The 17,601-nt window shown below is 42.0% G+C and overlaps 1 protein-coding gene across 24 annotated transcripts in view; it reads left to right on the forward strand.

The window, feature by feature from the left end:
- Nucleotides 1-17,601, forward strand: part of LOC148161614 (putative phospholipid-transporting ATPase IIB) — an 83,815-nt gene that overhangs the window by 28,036 nt on the left and 38,178 nt on the right. For all 24 annotated transcript variants that reach the window (XR_015767467.1, XR_015767468.1, XR_015767469.1 and 21 more), the window contains 2 exons: nucleotides 5,864-6,014; nucleotides 17,183-17,291. Coding sequence is in view for 12 of the 24 variants with exons in the window: in XM_088020693.1 (XP_087876819.1) it covers nucleotides 5,864-6,014; nucleotides 17,183-17,291 (260 nt within the window). In the remaining 12 variants the exon portion in view is untranslated. The remainder of the gene's footprint in view (nucleotides 1-5,863; nucleotides 6,015-17,182; nucleotides 17,292-17,601) is intronic.

Below are 17,601 nucleotides of genomic sequence, written 5' to 3' on the forward strand. Positions count from 1 at the left end.
GCTCTTCTCCATGGTACGCACCTTCTTCGGGAGCTGGGCGTCCATTCTCAGCGCTGTCTACAGCCAAGAACTGGAAAAGTCCCTCTTGTGATGATCTGGGGCCAAGCCGGAAACTGAACCAAGGTCTCCTTTGACAAACCAAAGCCCTTGCTCTTTGCTCTGTGGCCTGGGAAAAGTGCTAGGGTGAGGAGTTGTGCTCCAAAAAGGCTAATCCTGACTGGTGTCTGTAAGTGGATAAAGGCCGGTCTCGCCATCCTAAGGGGAACCCGGCATGAGGATCGCTGGAGTCGAGGAGGCTGAGAAGCTGTATCTGTGTGCGTGGAGAATCACTGAATGAATGCTACAGGAGCCGTCAGAGATGGCTGAAAACACAGAGGAAGTGGGCGTGGGTACTGACCGGCACAAACTCTGAGGACACGGACCGGTTAATGTTAATGCTGTGGACTCTAAAATTAGGGGGCTTGTGTGCTATGGAAGTGGTACTTAATCCGTGCTCCCAAATAGTTGCCAACAATTACGGACTTTTAATGTTAGGAGTCTTTTCATAGTGTTGAAAACATTGTTGAATTTATTTTTTGAAAGTTTTATTTATTTAAGTAATCCCCACACTCAACATGGATCTTGAACTCACGATCCCGAGATCAAGAATCACACACTTTTCTGACTGAGCCAGCCAGATGCCCCCATTGTGGAATTATTTTTGGTCTTTTATAGCACTTTGTTTTTACCAAATGGAACATAGACAAATTTTGGATTTTATTTGTAATATGTTACTTTTTTTAAAGGAAAATGTTAATATTCCAGATCTAGATGTTAGCAAAACACCCATGTCTGGGGGACATTAAAACAATAAAACATAATAGATGTGTATATAAACTCTTTATCTCTGTAAGTGGTGATCGTGTAGAAAAAACTAACTGAACCATGTTGGTGGTTTCTAATCAGTCTGTATGGCACTGACGTGTGTCTTTTTTGCTGTACGGAATAAGCAGTGATCCAGGATATTGTCGGCGCGCTTCTTGTTCAGTGCTATCTGCCATACTGAGAAATTACTGTTTAAATTAAAAACTGCACCTTGGGTGCCTGGGTGGCTCAGTCGGTTAAGCGTCTGCCTTCGGCTCAGGTCATGGTCCCAGGGTCCTGGGATCGAGTCCTGCATCGGGCTCCCTGCTCGGCGGGGAGTCTGCTTCTCCCTCTGACCCTCCCCCCTCTCATGCTCTCTCTCATTCTTTCTCTCTCAAATAAATAAATAAAATCTTTAAAAATAAATAAATAAAAACTGCACCTTACACAACAAAATTGTACATCTAACAACTTAGATTCGTTTTATTTTCTTCATTTCTTACAGATTTTTATTTTTGAGTATTTGTTACTTTTTTCCCCCTAAATGTTAAGCATTATAAAATACAATGTTTATTAACATTATTAGGTGTTGGATCAATGAGTAGGAGATACATAAAATTACTTAGTTTAATTGTAGGAGGAAATGTTGGTGAATATTGCAATAAAGGTAGGTAGCAAATAACAATAATGAGTTGTAAGTATTTCAGTGTATCTCTGTAGACTCTGACTAGTGAGGCTTATTTTAAAATTATTCTTCCTAGTTTTAGCAACTGAGTGGGCTTTAATTTCTTCATGGCTTAAAAACTGCTTTCTCATTTTTATTATTTGGTAAAAATTGCAGCTCTGACACATTGAAATTTTACTGTAATCTGCCCTCTAAAACTTGGACTGTCCTTCCTGTGAGTTCCTGTGATGCACGTCGATACGCTAGTTCTCTGGGGCTGGTGGTGGTGTCTTTCTCATGAGACTTAGATTTCACTTCTTACTAAAAGTCACTTTGTCCCTTAGGAAAGTGGAGCCACTGAGGGCATTTTCATAGGAACAGTGGACTGGATAGGTGGGGCGGGGGCGGGGGCGGGATGTCAAACACCGGAACTGTTCCTGTTCTTAGTGGGTCTCTACACTTTCAGGGAATCTGCAGCACATGTGCAGTGCAGAAGCGTGGGGAGATGCTAATCTTTGAAGAAGATAGTAGGCTGTGCTGCTCTTGGTAACCATGGGTACCTGTTGGATAGCATAAGTGTCTAAATTTGGTTGTGTTGGGAAGAAGGCTCTCTGAAGTTTGGGAGTTATATAACTATGGCTAGTTCAAGCTTTAGGAGACAGGATCTTGGTATATTAAAGATACTTTATTTAATATGAGAGTATTACTTTGATTATAGAGGCCTTTGTGAAAAGCTGCTAATCCTACAATGTTGTAAGGAAGAATACACTTTGTGCAATATTGGATTTAGTGTCACTTTGCCTTGATGATGGCAGGTGACTTATATATAAATGGGGAGTGTCCCCTGAGTGATCACACATTTAGAAAATGCTCCGTCTGCATGGAAGTATTATCAGCTGCGGCTCCTGGTTATTTTCTCCCACCGTCTCTGAGGTTCTCCCTTTCCGTATCAGTATTGACCAGTATATTTTACTAAAAAATTGTCCATAATTTTATTTTCCTGCTTAGCTCTACAACTTAGTAAGGCTTACATTTACTTTCTGGGTTACAGATTTTGTTTTGTTTTGTTTTAAATGTTTGGTGTTTATGCCCTTTACTCTTTGCATTCAAGTCACCTGTCTTCCTTTCTGGTCCTGCTTTCTGTCTGCATCATCCAGTGGCAAATCTGGTGGTGCTCCAGGCTTGTAAAACCTCAAGCGTTGTTTTCATTTAATTTTGTGAAATAGCGTGTGATTTGATTATGGCTAACGACAACTTGCTTCTGTGCTTGCATAAGGAAATAATTAGTAATAACACTTTTGTTTCTTGATAGTTCTTAGTAGCAAAGTGTTACAAATAGTTGAGTTACATCTTGGAAGTCTGGGGATCTTGGGTTTTTTTTTTCCCTCTACCAGTTTGTAGAGAAAAAAATTAGTAAACTGTTGAGTTATATGTGTTTTTAGCCCCTGGTATTTAATTTAGAGTTTATAGCGTGGAAGGCTTTGGAACTTCGTGGGTCGTCGGTTGCAGGTACAGCACACAGTGTGTTGTGTTGAGGTTTTTCTTCTGGCTGTGGTCTGCAGCGTTCATGTGATGCACAGAGTGGTTTTGCATTTGTAGAGCCTTTTGCCGTAAACTCGGTAAAATCCACGTCTCCTAAATTTTGTATTTATTTTTCACACACTTAATTTTGCCTGTCTTCTATTTCATCTTAGATTTGTCTGACTTGTGTACGTTAAACTGTCATATTAGGCAGTGAGGTGTTTCAGAACAAGAATTCGTATTTGAATACCTCGCTGGAGGATTTTCGCCATCATCGCAGTGCTGCAGGCTTGTGTCTCATCTGCTGGACCTGCTGCGCTGTGCTTCCCACGGGCAGCCCTGCCCCTGACACTCCCGTGACGTGGGAATGGTCTAGATCTGTGGTGTCCACTGTGGGAGCCAGTGGCCAGGACGGCTCTCGAGCCCTTGAAATGTGGCTAATGTGACCGAGGAACTGGGCTTTTTATTGCACTTCATGTGAATTCGTATGAAAATAGTCACGTGCGGCCGGTGGACGCTTCGCTGGGCAGCGCAGGCACGGACCCTTGTTGTGCCAGAAGGAGCTTTGGAGCCGGCGGAGTGTGACTCAGGGCGGCTGCGCGGTGCCGGCCGCGCCCCGCGGTGCGCCCCGCCCCCCAGCGCGCTCCGTCCCGTCACCCGCGCTCTCGCGCACGCGCACGCAGCCCCTCGAGCTGCTGGGCGCTCCTGTGCCGTCTGTTCCCTGCGTTTGCCGCGTTCTGACTGGCCCGGCCTGCCGTGGGGCGGCGTGAGCACTGCGCTGACGGGCAGCGCGCAGTCGGGCTCTGCTCTCCGCTCTGCCCCCGCCTGGTTGTCTCGTCTCAGAGAAATCATGTACCTTTCCGGCCTCCCGTTCCCGCCTGTGTAAAATGTGTGAGTCTCCCGTCGCTGTGGTGCCGCCGCAGGTGTCGGACTGATTACATCCCGAGTAGGGCAGAGCCCCTCCGAGCTCGCACGGCGCGTCTGTCTGGTGCAGCGGGACCGGAGGTGTTCGCGCCTCAGGAGAACGTGTTGTGTGCAACTAGTGAGGTTGGCGATTCAGAGCTGCCGCCGGGAAGGACTGGGGAAGGCGCCCCTGGAGCGCTGGGCTGTGCGGGCTGGTGCTGCGGGGAGGGGTGCGTGTGGGGCCGCGAGGTCTGCCGGTGGCCAGGGGAGTCGTGCTGGAGGGAAGAAGCCTCGCTAGAAGCCTGACCTTGGGGCAGGCCGCGTGGTGAAAGCGACAGGAGGTGAGAAAGAGTGATTTGAAGCAGATTATATTGTATTTGAAGCCTTACTTAAGTTTTTGTTTCATTCAAGCATGAGCAAGATCACATATCCCTGATATTTTACTGAAATCTACTTAACCCTCCCCCCCCCCCCCCCCGCCGCCAACAAAAGGCAGTAAAGGCGGGAATACGTACTGTGGCAATCTTAAATCGCTTTAACAATAGCCTGGTTTGTAACTGCTGGGATTTAAAAGTATCCTTTATGTGTGGAGGATGCTATCTGTTCTTAAAAGTTGAAGTGGGATGGGTCCTAGGGGGGTGGTTTAGAACCGACCTGCTTGGCTGTGCCCCTGGCACTCAGGATTGCCATCCCAAGGGAGCTCCTCAAGGTAGCAGTGCTCCCAGTCCTGCAGGCGGGCGAGAGGTGGATGCCCACACCTGGAGGGCACACTCCTGTCCTTCCGGACTGAAGATTTTCTGTGCACAGCTACGAAATAGGCAGATACTCAGTAGAGATACACCGATTTCAGTTTATAGGATGCCACCGTGGATGCTATCCAAAGTAAGGCGACTTCTGAAGATTGATGTCAGTGTGATTGGAGTAAAGGGCTAGTGCGCCCTCCCCACCTGCCGTGGAAGACATGCAGTGATTTCAAGATGGAAGTCCTGATATGCCAACTTCATTTTATAATCACACCTCCTGAGACTGACATTGTCACACAAAACTTCATGTTAATTTTTCGGCTGAGTCTGTCACAGAGTGAAGTTCAGAGCTTCTGCCTTTTGCTGCTGGCTTGCTGGTGTAGCCCAGACTACACCTAGAAGATACAGTTCAACAACCTGCCTTCATAAGCCATTCTAGGTCTCCTTCTGCAGTTTGGAGATTTGAGCAAAGCCAAACTGTTAATGCTGAAGTTTAAATTCACGATTCTTATTTTATGCTTAGTTTAGGCGATTTTGATACCTTTTCACCATTTTCTTAAGTATTTTGAGAAAAGTTTATTCTCTCTATCCAAACATAATGGTTTGGATGTCCAGGAAGTGGAAGTGTTTGTGCTGCTGGAGTCCTGACACTATGGCACATGGACGGACTGGAAGATAGCTTTAGCCCTATCCCCTTAAACATCAGTGTTCTTTCCCAATGTTGAATGGAGCCGTAAGTCTTAATTTTTTATTAATGCTACTAAAATAGTCCTCTTTAAGAGAGGAAAAGAGTGATTACCTGAGAGAGTAGATGTCCGAGGACCTTTGTCATCAGATCACTGAGCGGTGTATTGAGAATTGCAAACGACACGGCTCTCCTTTTCTCCTCATAGAAGAGCATTGATTGCTTCAGAAACTTAATGGTTTTGTCAGTGAGAGGGTCTAAACAGGGAAGATCATTTGCCTGAGGTTCTAGAAGTCATTATGCACTCATACAAGTCTCTTTCAGTGTTTTATGTCAAAGTTATTTCAGTATAACCTATTTGAAGATAACCTTTACAGATTAACATTAGATATGCTTTCGGTGTCTGGTAAATACAGAAACAATCAGTATTGGCTCTAAATATGTAGCATTAATTTAAACATTTTTTAAAAAGCATATATAACGAGTGTCTTTTGTTTCATGCAGTTGCTGTGATTGGCTGATAAATATTTGTCAAAGAAAGAGAGAACTGAAAGCTCGCACGGTGTGGCTTGGATATCCTGAAAAGTGTGAAGAAAAGCGTCCCAGAAATTCTATAAAAAATCAAAAATACAATGTATTTACCTTTATACCTGGGGTAAGACTATTACATTCTTAAGAATGGGTTTCATATCAGAGATTGCTGGCTCCTTTTGTTTTCACTGTTTTGTTTATTTTTTAATTTTTTTTCCCGTTAATTGTGTCCTGTCCAAATCAGTGACCTTTTGCTTTTGAACCATTTATGTTTCAAGTAGTTGTTAAATAATTCATGCGCACTTTTAATGGGTACATCATGAAGTTCAAGGTGAGAAAATTTATAGTTTGACTTCAGTCCTAGATAAATATATTTATATTATTGTAGAAATAATCAAGCCTAAATTAAATTAACAGAAAATAAGTCCTAAGTTTTGTTTGGAGGTGAAGTGGAATGTTAAGTTTAAAGCCTGCCAAGGAACTTCATGCTGAAAGTAAAATAATTTTTTATAGAAACGTGACTCAGTAACAAAATATCTATAAGCATTTATAGATAATATTTTCTACTTCACATTATAAATTTCAAGCCATGTTATGTTGTTATATCATTAGTTATCTTTAATTAGGTATTATGCTAGGTGTAAATAATGAAGTTTAAATATTTGATTACTTTTTTTGTTGCTAGTGGTATTTTTGGCTTAAGTTACAAAACTGAGTATGTATTTAGGATGATTGACTAATTTTTGGTTTTTGTACATTTCCTATTTTTATAGACCAATTTATTCGTCTTTCTAAAGGCAAAAGGAAGCTGGTACTGGTTATATTTCTATATCAAAGTTTCTGACACATTCTAGTTATTTGCTCTTACGCTCTTTACAAGAAAATGTCTTGGTAAAGTGAAATAAGGGCTGTTTTATTTTTCATGTTTTAATTTAAATAATCATGCTGATTTTATACTGGGCATTGATTGCCCCTCACCACCCTCCCCCATCCATCTAATAGTTGGTGAATGCTTCATATCTAATTAACTCTTTAGTAAAACACACAAAACTACTGTCTCCGTCATTAAAAGACAGCTCTTTTGTCAGGACAATAAAATGTAAGCTGTCTTTCAGGCAGATAAATATTCTCATCTTTCTTGAATGAAGTTACTGTTTTCTTTAAATTTTATTTTTTTTTTAAAGATTTTTTTATTTATTTGAGACAGAGAGAATGAGAGAGAGAGAGCACATGAGAGGGGGGAGGGTCAGAGGGAGAAGCAGACTCCCCGCTGAGCAGGGAGCCCGATGCGGGACTCGATCCGGGGACTCCAGGATCATGACCTGAGCCGAAGGCAGTTGCCCAACCAACTGAGCCACCCAGGCGCCCTGTTTTCTTTAAATTTTAAATACTCGCAGATTGGCGAAGCATTGTACATTTTCCTAAAGGTCACAAAGTTCATTCAGTAGACAACAGAGTATTGATTACAGTGGCTTAAAGCCCACAGTGCAGCCTCACTCTGACCAGAGCAAATCCCTGCAGCCCACCAGGATGGGCTGTGTCCTGAGAGCACCTGTTGGTGTGGCTGCACCACTGTTACCGTGTGAATTCTCGTTCTTAGATTGTCTCTTAAATTAGGCTTTTCATCTAAAACGTAGTATTTTAGAAACATTTGGTAATTGCACAGTAGGAATTCTATGCCATTTTTAGCACAAATGGCAATTTTTGAATTGCTAATAGATATAATTTATGCTAACTGAGATTTTAAAGAAATCACTGAGGAGAAAGAGCTTTCTCTCCTGCTGAGATTAATTTATGAAATGACTCAAAACATCTTTAGACAGCAATTGAATATGATTATGAATAGAAACGTGTTATCATTGTAGCTGATTTTTGAGTTGCACAAACAGCTGTATGGTCATGTAGAAAACTTCATTATATAAAAACTGTGGTTCCAGACTCTTTAAAAAGTCAACAATAAGTACTTAACCCATTGCTCTGCTCTTGTTAAAATTTCCATACCCTCCAAGTTGCATATAAAATGGCATCCAAAGAGATTTTGATTTGGAAGTTGCAAGGTTGTAAGTTTAATTGCAATGATAGTGTGCCGTTTGAATTATTCTCATCTATAAACATGAAATTTGTTCCATTTTGATTTTCAATTTAAATTTAATAATTTGAGAATTTGTAAATAGAAGTCTATTAATATACTGGCTCTTGGGTTTTCTTCCTTAAAAATAACTCTATTTGAATTAAAAAACAAAAACAAAGTTGCAGGATTTGCATTCCTAAAATTTTGTTGAAGGATACTTCTTTTGTATTTGAAAATATTATTGCAGATCAACTGCCAAGAGATTATAAAGAATATATAGGTCGCTGTCTTCCGGAGTTGGTGTGCAATTCACATACTTTTTTATGTCATTATTTCTTATACTTCGAGAGAAGTAAATAGAGGAGATTAAGACAGTTTTTGTGAAGTCAAATTGTGTATGTTTTGCTTGTTCGCTCAGTTATTTTATTTTATTTTATTTTATTTTTTAAAGATTTTATTTATTTATTTGAGAGAGAGAATGAGATAGAGAGCATGAGAGGGGAGAGGGTCAGAGGGAGAAGCAGACTCCCTGCTGAGCAGCGAGCCAGATGTGGGACTCGATCCCGGGACTCCAGGATCATGACCTGAGCCGAAGGCAGTTGCTTAACCAACTGAGCCACCCAGGCGCCCCTCGCTCAGTTATTTTAAAGCTACCCAGATGTTCGTGTTCAGAAACGTGGCTATTATATTTTATTTTTTACCGTTTCATAAATATAAGGTTAATAGAACTTTCCCATTGAGAGTTTCTGAGTTATCAAGATACACATTTGTGTGTATATAAATAATATACTTATTGACTTACATTGGGAAGATTTCGCTATCTCATTTGCTTTGATATACATACAGAGATTTACAGAGGAGTGTGCAAAACTGGAAATTGTATACAAGAAAATAAAAACTTTTAGAGGATGCTTTTAACATAATTGGAAGTTCTAATTGTTTTTTCAGTTTATTTTAAATATAATTTTAAATAAATATATATGTAATTTAGTTATTGGGAAGCCAGTGTCAGAATTACTTAATTTACTGTAACTGAGGGCATATTGTCACTGTTTGATGGAAATATAGTTAGCTATTGTGCTGATTTAATTATTTAATTGAAGTTTTAAAGGTTGTCCTTGGAGAGATTGTGTTAATTTTTTCTTTTCCTTTTTAGGTTTTATATGAACAATTCAAGTTTTTCTTGAATCTCTATCCTGCTCACAGTTTGTGCCAGCATTGAAAATAGGCTATCTCTACACCTACTGGGCTTCTCTGGTAAAAGAAAAGATTTTTGAAATTAAGTTAAATTATTAATATTTAGTATTTGGTTTTCAGAGTGGAGATGGTTGAGAGATAAATCGATCAGGTTTTCAGAAGCATGATACTGCTGCTGTGCACCATTGGACTTCACTTACAGGGTTTTCCAGAGCTCTGCCACTGACCGACTTCGCAGCCTCGCCAGGGGTGTTGGGCCCGTGCGCTGCCTGTGCGTCTTGGCTCAAAGGCCACTGGGCGCCTTTGCTGGCGGGCATGGGGGGTGGTCTCCTTGGGGCATCCTGTACGTGCCCTGTGATACCAGGTCTGTCTCTCCAGCCCGGCTCCCCCATGCCGATGGCGCTGTTGGGAACGATGGGGTGGGGTCTCCTCAGTGACTCTCTTGGCATCCTGAGAGATGGGCACTTCTTCCCTTTTGGCTGAAGTAGCTCAGTCAGTAGTCCAGACAGTTTCTGGTTGGCAGCTCAGTGTGGGGAAGTTTTTGGAAGGCAGATGACACTTAACATCAAATATTTCAACTTCAGACATAATGCTGTTTTAATGGTTTGATGCTGTTTGCCAATAATTTTCATTAATTTTCAGCTTATACAGACAAAATGTGTGCCTTCTTTCTTCCTCTCACCTGGAAAAACGTACTGCTTCCTTTTGGCCCCCCAGAGAGGGTCTTCTCAGATGCACCGGGGAGGACTGGCAGAGGGGGCCGAAATCTCCCTGACGGGGTCCCTTCAACTAGCCCCTCCTCCCATCCACACAGACTTTCGAGTAGCATGGATTTGAGCGGTGAAAGTCACTGCATTGTCCTACAAATACAAAATCACCGAATGAATGAATACATGTCCACTCTTTAAATTAGCAAGGTTGGAGGACAGTGGGGTTGTTTAAATAGGGTGGTCAAGGAAGGCCCCTCTGAGGGGCGGCACTCAAATGCTCTCCAGATGGCAGAGTGGCTGGGCCGTGTGCAGAACAGGGAAAAGAGATGTGCAGGCCAAGGGGCCGGGTGCTGGGGTGCTGCTGGAGCACAGGGACGCGGTGGCTGTGCTGGAAGGCAGGTCAGTGAGGGCTCCCATCTCCTCCTGAGCGGGAGAGGGAGCTGTCTGTGTCTGTGGGTGTCACACAGCACACAAAGGACACTGAGGCTCGGACCCCACTTGTCACAGGACAGCACAGCTGGTTCAGGCCGGACAGCTCTGGAGAGAGGACAGAGACTGTTGGCTTTGTTCCTCGCACCTTTCTTCCCCCGCAGGCAACTTCTGTTCTGCGTCTGAAATTCAGTTGTTACATCTCCTAATAATTTTACTACTTATGTTTGTGTCACTAAAATAATAGTATTGTTTGCATGCTTTAAAAAATCTATATAAAGATTATCTTACTGTCCGTTTCCTGTTGTATCACGCTTTTTTGGCTTATCATTTATTTCTAAAATGGATCCATGATGACACATTCACTTTTCACTTCTCTGAAGTACTCCATTGAATGAACATGTCCATCTTTCCAGAAAAAGAGACTTTGAGGTTTCTTCTCATTTTTCACAGTTACAGACTTTGCTATAATGGTCACTGTGATTGTATGTTGTTCCCTGTGCACGTGAGCCGGAGACCCCTTAGGCTGTGTGCATCCTGGAAGTCTGAGTGACAGACTGCTCCTTACTTTTCCCAGTTTCCAATAAAAGCAGTAGAGCATGACAGAAATTTTAGAGCATAGAGAAAATACTGGCTCATCCTAAAAACACAACTATACTTACGATTTCAGTGTGTTTATTTCTGGCCACTTTTTCTATCCCCGGCTTCACGAGGTTGCCCTGAACCTCTTCAGTTTCACTCCCATCTTGGGTTGAAATTCACTTTAGCAGTGATAGTCTCAGAATTTAAGATCTTCTTAAAAATCTAAGGTAAAGTGTGTTCATTTCTGTTTTGCTTTTGCATCTTTCCTATTAACTGTGATTTCAGTAGCTTTTAACCAAAGAAAATGTTAGTTTTAGATGGATTCCTGATGAGGAATTCATGCACAGAATTGACTGTGTCGGCCAGAGCTGGAGTGAGAGCGTGCGTGTGAGCGTCAGTGCCTGTCCTTCTTGTGCTTCCGTGTGATGTTTACGTCCTCTGACTCGATTGTCAGCTAGAGGCGTTGGAAGTACTTAGTCCTTCTCTTGTTGGCGTGTGAGAATTAACGACTGCATTTACAGAAGTGCCTAGGTCAGCCCCTGCTGCGGTGTTCAGGGAAGGGACATTGTTACTCTGCTGCACTTGTGTGTCAGGGGCCCCAAAGAAAGATGAAAAGCCCATTTTTCCCATTTGCGTAACGCTTAATGTTGCCTGGTGACATGCCTGGCCAGGTTCTCATGTCCCTGCTCTCATACCGCACCATTAGACCTCAGAAGTGGTCTGCTTTACGAAACCATGTCCTGTTGTTCTTTGGTTGGGTAGCAGCCACGATCGATGCCTTTCATCAGATAATCGATACTGAAGATTTGTTAGTATCTATGCTTGCACTGCTATATACATCTTAACCTCTGATTTAGCAAAACTCTTAAAAGGGTGATGTGTCCATTAGATTCACCTTTGAATCCAAGAGGCAGGCTGAGGTATATTGGTTCGTTGATCCAAAGTCACCTCAGAAAAAAATTTTTTTAAACTGAAAATTCAGATATTATATACAGAAGATCTTTTTTATTAATCTAGGCAAACTTAAAGAACCTTTAAACTAAATCTACATCTAAAATGTGTAAATGTATACACACACACATAATATATATATTTTTTATTTTTTTTTAAATTTTTTTTAAAGATTATTTATTTGAGAGAGAGAAAGAGAGAGAGAGAGAGAGCACATGAGAGGAGGGAGGGTCAGAGGGAGAAGCAGACTCCCTGCTGAGCAGGGAGCCTGATGCGGTACTCGATGCCGGGACTCCAGGATCATGACCTGAGCGGAAGGCAGTCGCTTAACCAACTGAGCCACCCAGGCGCCCTATATATATATTTTTTTTTAAATAAAGGAGGTGTGCTTCAGCGGGATTCCTTCCTAGCTCCCGATTCCTTGCTCTTTCTTGACCACTGTGTTTGGCCCTGTCCTGTGTCGAGGGCCTGCACTAGCATGTGGTCCTTACACACACACTCAGTGTTTGACGTCTTTTCTCTGCCTGCTTTCTCAGGTTCTGTAAGTACCTGTAAGGTTGCCCAGAGGAAGGAATTAGTTAGCATTTCCAGATTCCTCCTTGCCAGAAGCCTGCCAGGGAAGCATAAAACCATCATACAGCCGGCAGTTATAAAATCTTACGTCTCACGTCCACTAGTTTTAAACAGGGCACTTCACATTTGTTCTGCTCTCCACCTCGAGGGTATTTCTGAAGACAGTGATGGTTTAATAATCTTTCTATATCAAGCACTCTGGGCAATGTTATTTACTAGCTTCAGCTCTGATCTAATTTCTGTTATATTTGCCATAGAACAGGAGAGCAAACTGAAAATAAGTGATTTTACTGCATTCTTGTGTCAGAATGAAGATTACCTTTTGCATCATTCAGTTTCCACAGCAGCTCTTTGAGGAAAAGCTAGTGTAATCATAGTAAGAAAACGGATTGTAATGCTTCTATCAGTTAATCGGGTAGAATAGATCTAGCCATGCAAGCGGTTCTTAGATAAAGGAGGTCTGGATCGTTAACACGGCATCTTCCACATAAGCTGTGTTCATGGTATTTTGTTAATGGAAAGCCAGATAGACTGCGTAGGTGATCAGTCAGTCTGCGAGGACTCTGATTTTCGGTCCTTCCTTCTGTCCACTCTTTCTTCTTAGTGTCTCTGCATGTTGGAGGTGTGGATGGAGTATAGAAAGGAGAAACCAAATCATACCTAGACTTATACCTCCTGCTGTCCAGAGACAAACATGCTTAACATAAGCTGCACATTTAGTGTGACCTTTGCAAAGGTACGTGTGCTGCTTGTGTCTGAGTTTCCCTGTCTTAAGTAGAGCTGAGCGTTTCTGTGGCATTTAAAAGGTAGCTTATTTAAAATACATAGAAAAGTTTCTGGTGTGGTTAAACTGATATTCTATCAATAGAATTATATAATTATATAATTTAATATTTAATACATGATATATCAGTAGAATTTTTTCTCTTTTTATAAAAATACCTCTTGTTTTGGCACTTACTCCACATGGCCCCTGGGCCATCCGGAGAAGTAGGAAGAAGGAATTCTACTTTGTGGTACAAGATTTAGTCCCGGGCCATGAACCGGCTGTGTGACACATTCCTGTCAGGCATTGTGACTGACAGACTGATGCCACAAATACTGTGGTTTTGCTGTGAAATACCGTCACCCTCTTGGGTTTGCTTTTGGCTCTTCTAGGTGGCATTACTGTAGCTTCCATCTTTGACCTGCTTGGTGCTGAGGTCACGGGAAGGTCCAGGTACTCCTGTGGGGCCACTTGTCCACATCTTCCATAGGCCACCGGTCTGTTCTGATCCAGTTACGACCCAGTAGATCTAAACCCTAAAGGTGGAGGCCCATGTGTGGTAGACTCCAGTTGTTAAGAAGGAAATGGTGGCATGGCATCGGCTGTGCCTTTCTCGTCACCTGCTTTATGTTGCAAGGCTGGCTCTTGGGGCTTTTCTCAGGGTAGATATGCCGGCGACTGACATGGTAGTATGGGCGTGACACCTCTTGGTTGTTGCTGGTCCTGCACATCTGTCCTGTATTCAGGTCAACCCTAGATTTGAGGTGTGGCCCAGAGTGGCTTGCAGGTCCTAGCAGTCTTTGCCTGTGACCAGGGCTCTGTCTCCTTGAAGAGTGCTTCCCTCCAGTTTCAGAAGTTGGGACCTGCCCCTATTTGGTGATCTTCTCTAATATTACTGCCTTAGAAATGAGAGCTTATTTTCACTTCCTGAGTTCTTGGAAGCACTAGGAACTATTATGTTTTGTGGTTTATAATTACTTGATGAATGGAGAAGTAACTTTTGCTGTCTTTAAGTCATAGGTGTCCAGGGTGGAAGGCAGACTGACCTGGAGAGTCTAGGTGACATATGTATGTGTGGGCCTGTTCCTTGGAGAGGGGAGGTGAAAGTACACGTCCCAGGCAGAGGGCTCGAGCAGATCTGTAGTGCAGAAAACCTTCCCGGTGATGGTGCCACGTTTGCCTGATTCAGAGCCACTCCTCTGACAATACTGTCTTCAGTCTCTAAGGAACATAGGCTTGACAGCCATTGTCCCCTCTCTCTCTCAAGGCAAGGGGGTCACAAGTAGAATTGTAAGAATTACATATACACTGTGAACATGGTGTGCAACAGTAAATATTCTCCTGCATGAGAACAGCTGCATAGAACTGTATTTCCTGCTACGGTGGATGCGTTATGTTTCCTGTTACTAAAACTCAGTTGAGACTTAGAGTTTTTGTTTTTAAAGTGGTATTGTCTTCCCACCTGAGACTAACCGCATCTTTGAATTCAGGAAATACAGTATTTCAACATATGGGTGTACCATGAATTTCCTATTTATAGACATTCAGGTTATTTCCAGTTTTTTATATTGGCTGCTGCTGGGATCCTTGTTTTTTTGTTTTGTTTTGTTTTTTAGGATAAATTTCCAGAAGTGAAACTGTTTGGTTAAAGTGTGTGCAAACTTTAAGGCTTTTGATAACACTAAGTTTGTTAAGAGAATATTTTGGTGTCTCCTGCTTTGGATTTTCATAGTTTTTTCTCTGTCTTTACCTGTACTAAAACACATCTAGATAGAAAGGGAAGAAGGAGGCCTGGGCTCTTTTCACAGTGGCGTGATCTTGTACACTGGGAAGTCTGAGGTGTCCACACACAGAGAAATGTTAGAACTAAGAAATGAGGTAGGAAGGTTGTCGGGTACAACATAGATACACAAAACCACTTGTATTTCTGTATACCAGCAGTGATCATCTGAAAATGAAATTACAATAACAGTTCCGTTGTTGTGGCATCAGAAAGAAAACAATAGGAATAGATTTAGCTAAAATACAGGGTTGCCTGCTGGAAACTAATAAAACATTTTTTTTAAAAAAAATCAAAGATCTAAATAAATAAAAGTCATCCCATGTTCAGGAATTGAAAGACAGTATTGTTACAGTGGCAGCACTCTCCAAATTGATCTGCAGATTCAGCACAATCTGTCAAAAATCCCACTTGGCTTTTTGGCAGAAACTCACGAGCTGACTCTAAAATTCATATGGAAATGCAGGAGACCCAGAGTAGCCAGTGCAACCCAGAAAAGAAGATCAGCATTGGAGGACTCCTGCTTCCCCATTTCAGAGCTCATTTCAAAGCCACAGTAATCAAGAAGGTGTGGGACTGGCAGAAGGAGAAATGAATAGACCAACGAACACAACGTAGAGTCCAGGAATAAATCTTTACATTCATGACAGATTGGTTTTCGGCAAGGATGCTCACACCGTCCGGTGGATTGTTCAGTGCACTCCACGAATGGTGCTGGGGCACCTGGACAGCTGGATGCGAAAGAAGGAAGTTGGGCCCCTCCCTCAGGTCATACCCAGAAAACCCCTCGTAATGGATCATAGACCTCAGCGGAAGAGCTAAAACTGTAAGACTCCTGGCGGAAAACATAGAGGCCAATTTTTGTGATCTTGGACGGTAAAAGCCCAAGTGACTAAAGAAAAACTTAAATTGTATTTATCCAAATTAAAAACTTCTGGACATCAGAGGATACCATCAGGAAAATAAAATGATAACCTAGAGTGGGGGAAAATATTTGTACTCTCACATATGCTAATCCCATGTCTAACGAGGTATTTGTTTCCAGAATAATACAAAGAGCTCTTACAGCTTCACAGTGAAAAGACAAATGACACCGTTAACAAGTGGGTGTAGGATCTGAACACACATTTATCCCAAGAAGATACGAATGGCCAATAAGCTCACGTTAAGGGTTATAACCACTTTGGGAGGAAGCTTGGCTGTTCATCAAAATGCTAAACGGGCCACATCACCCAGAAGAGGCGAATTCATAGAGACAGAAAGTTGGACTAGTGGTTGCCAGGGGTTGGGGGCTGGAGGAGCTGAGGGTGACCACTGTCCAGTGTGGGATTTCTCTCTCTTTGGGGTGATGAGAATAGTCTACAGTCAGATGACGGTGATGGTACAACTCAGCGTAGCAGGGAGGATCAACTTTGAGTAAACACAAGGGCTCACCTCATGTGGCCTGTTGGTGACACAGACACAGCCCTGGAGTGACAGACTGTTGTCCTTTGAGGGCAGTTGTCCAGCGTTGGGTCATTCACAGAGTAGCCTGGGGAATGCGCGTCCGTGTAACATGCAGCCTTCTGAAGAGTCTGTGGTCATAGGTAGACTTGAAGAGTGTTCACACTCGGAAAACACAAGTGTAGCCTCTGAGCTGTCAGCCACATGTCGGGGGCATAACAGATTTCACAAGAGATCACAAGCACATCAGAGTTTATTTATGTAGCCTCAAGTTGACCTGTTGAGGTTTCGCTTACAAAGCGGACAAGCCTGCACAGGAGGAGGCTGTCGTGTTGGGATTGCGCCGCGTTCCTTCCTGCTTTCTTCCACCAACAGAATTCAAGCGCAGAAAGCATAAGATTTTATGTCAGCCTTTGGTAATTTGATATTTAAAGGCATGAGCGTTCTAAATAGAATTCCTGGGGTTTTTTTTGTTTTTTTGTTTTTTCAGATTGTTGATTTCTTTTTTCTTTGGGTTACTAAGTATTTTCTGATGTTTAGCTTGTACATGTTATGATATGACTTTAAAAAAATTATTTGGGAATAGGGAGAATTGTAAATCATTTAGTATGTGTTATATTCCTCTTGTAGTGTTTCATTATTACTTTTTTGTCTTTTTTCTTTGTTTTCGTTTATGTTTTAGAAGTAATATAAATGGGGGGGAAGTAAAACTGCTTGGTAAAAGAATATTCCCTTAACTTTTTTGTTAAAGCTAGTTTTCTCAAATACCATATTTTATTTTGTTTTATAGGGATTTGTTTTGGCTGTTACTATCATGAGGGAAGCAATTGATGAATTCCGGCGTTTTCAGCGAGACAAGGAAGTGAATTCACAGCTATACAGCAAGCTTACAGTAAGAGGTTAGCAAGACCCTTTTGATCTAGCTTATCATTTGCTAACTGTAATCATCATTTTAGAGTGAACATAAGTGAAAGAAAACGTGTCTTAATTCTGTTACAAAATAGTATTTTTCGATTACATATGGTATCTAATTAATTTTTTTTAGTAATCTCATGACTACAATTTCAAGAGAACACATGTGAAACCCAACTGGTGTATGCACATTTTCTGTGAATATCACCTTACCTAAAATCTCTGTTTGTGTTCTATTTAAACGCAGTCGTAAAGGTTGGACAGACATCTGGTACCATGGCCTTAAGTGAAGGGACT

The sequence above is a fragment of the Eumetopias jubatus genome, unplaced genomic scaffold (genome assembly GCF_037043125.1).
Source record: "Eumetopias jubatus isolate StellerSeaLion01/CBP00866 unplaced genomic scaffold, mEumJub1_p1.0 scaffold_109, whole genome shotgun sequence".
Lineage (NCBI taxonomy): Eukaryota > Metazoa > Chordata > Mammalia > Carnivora > Otariidae > Eumetopias > Eumetopias jubatus.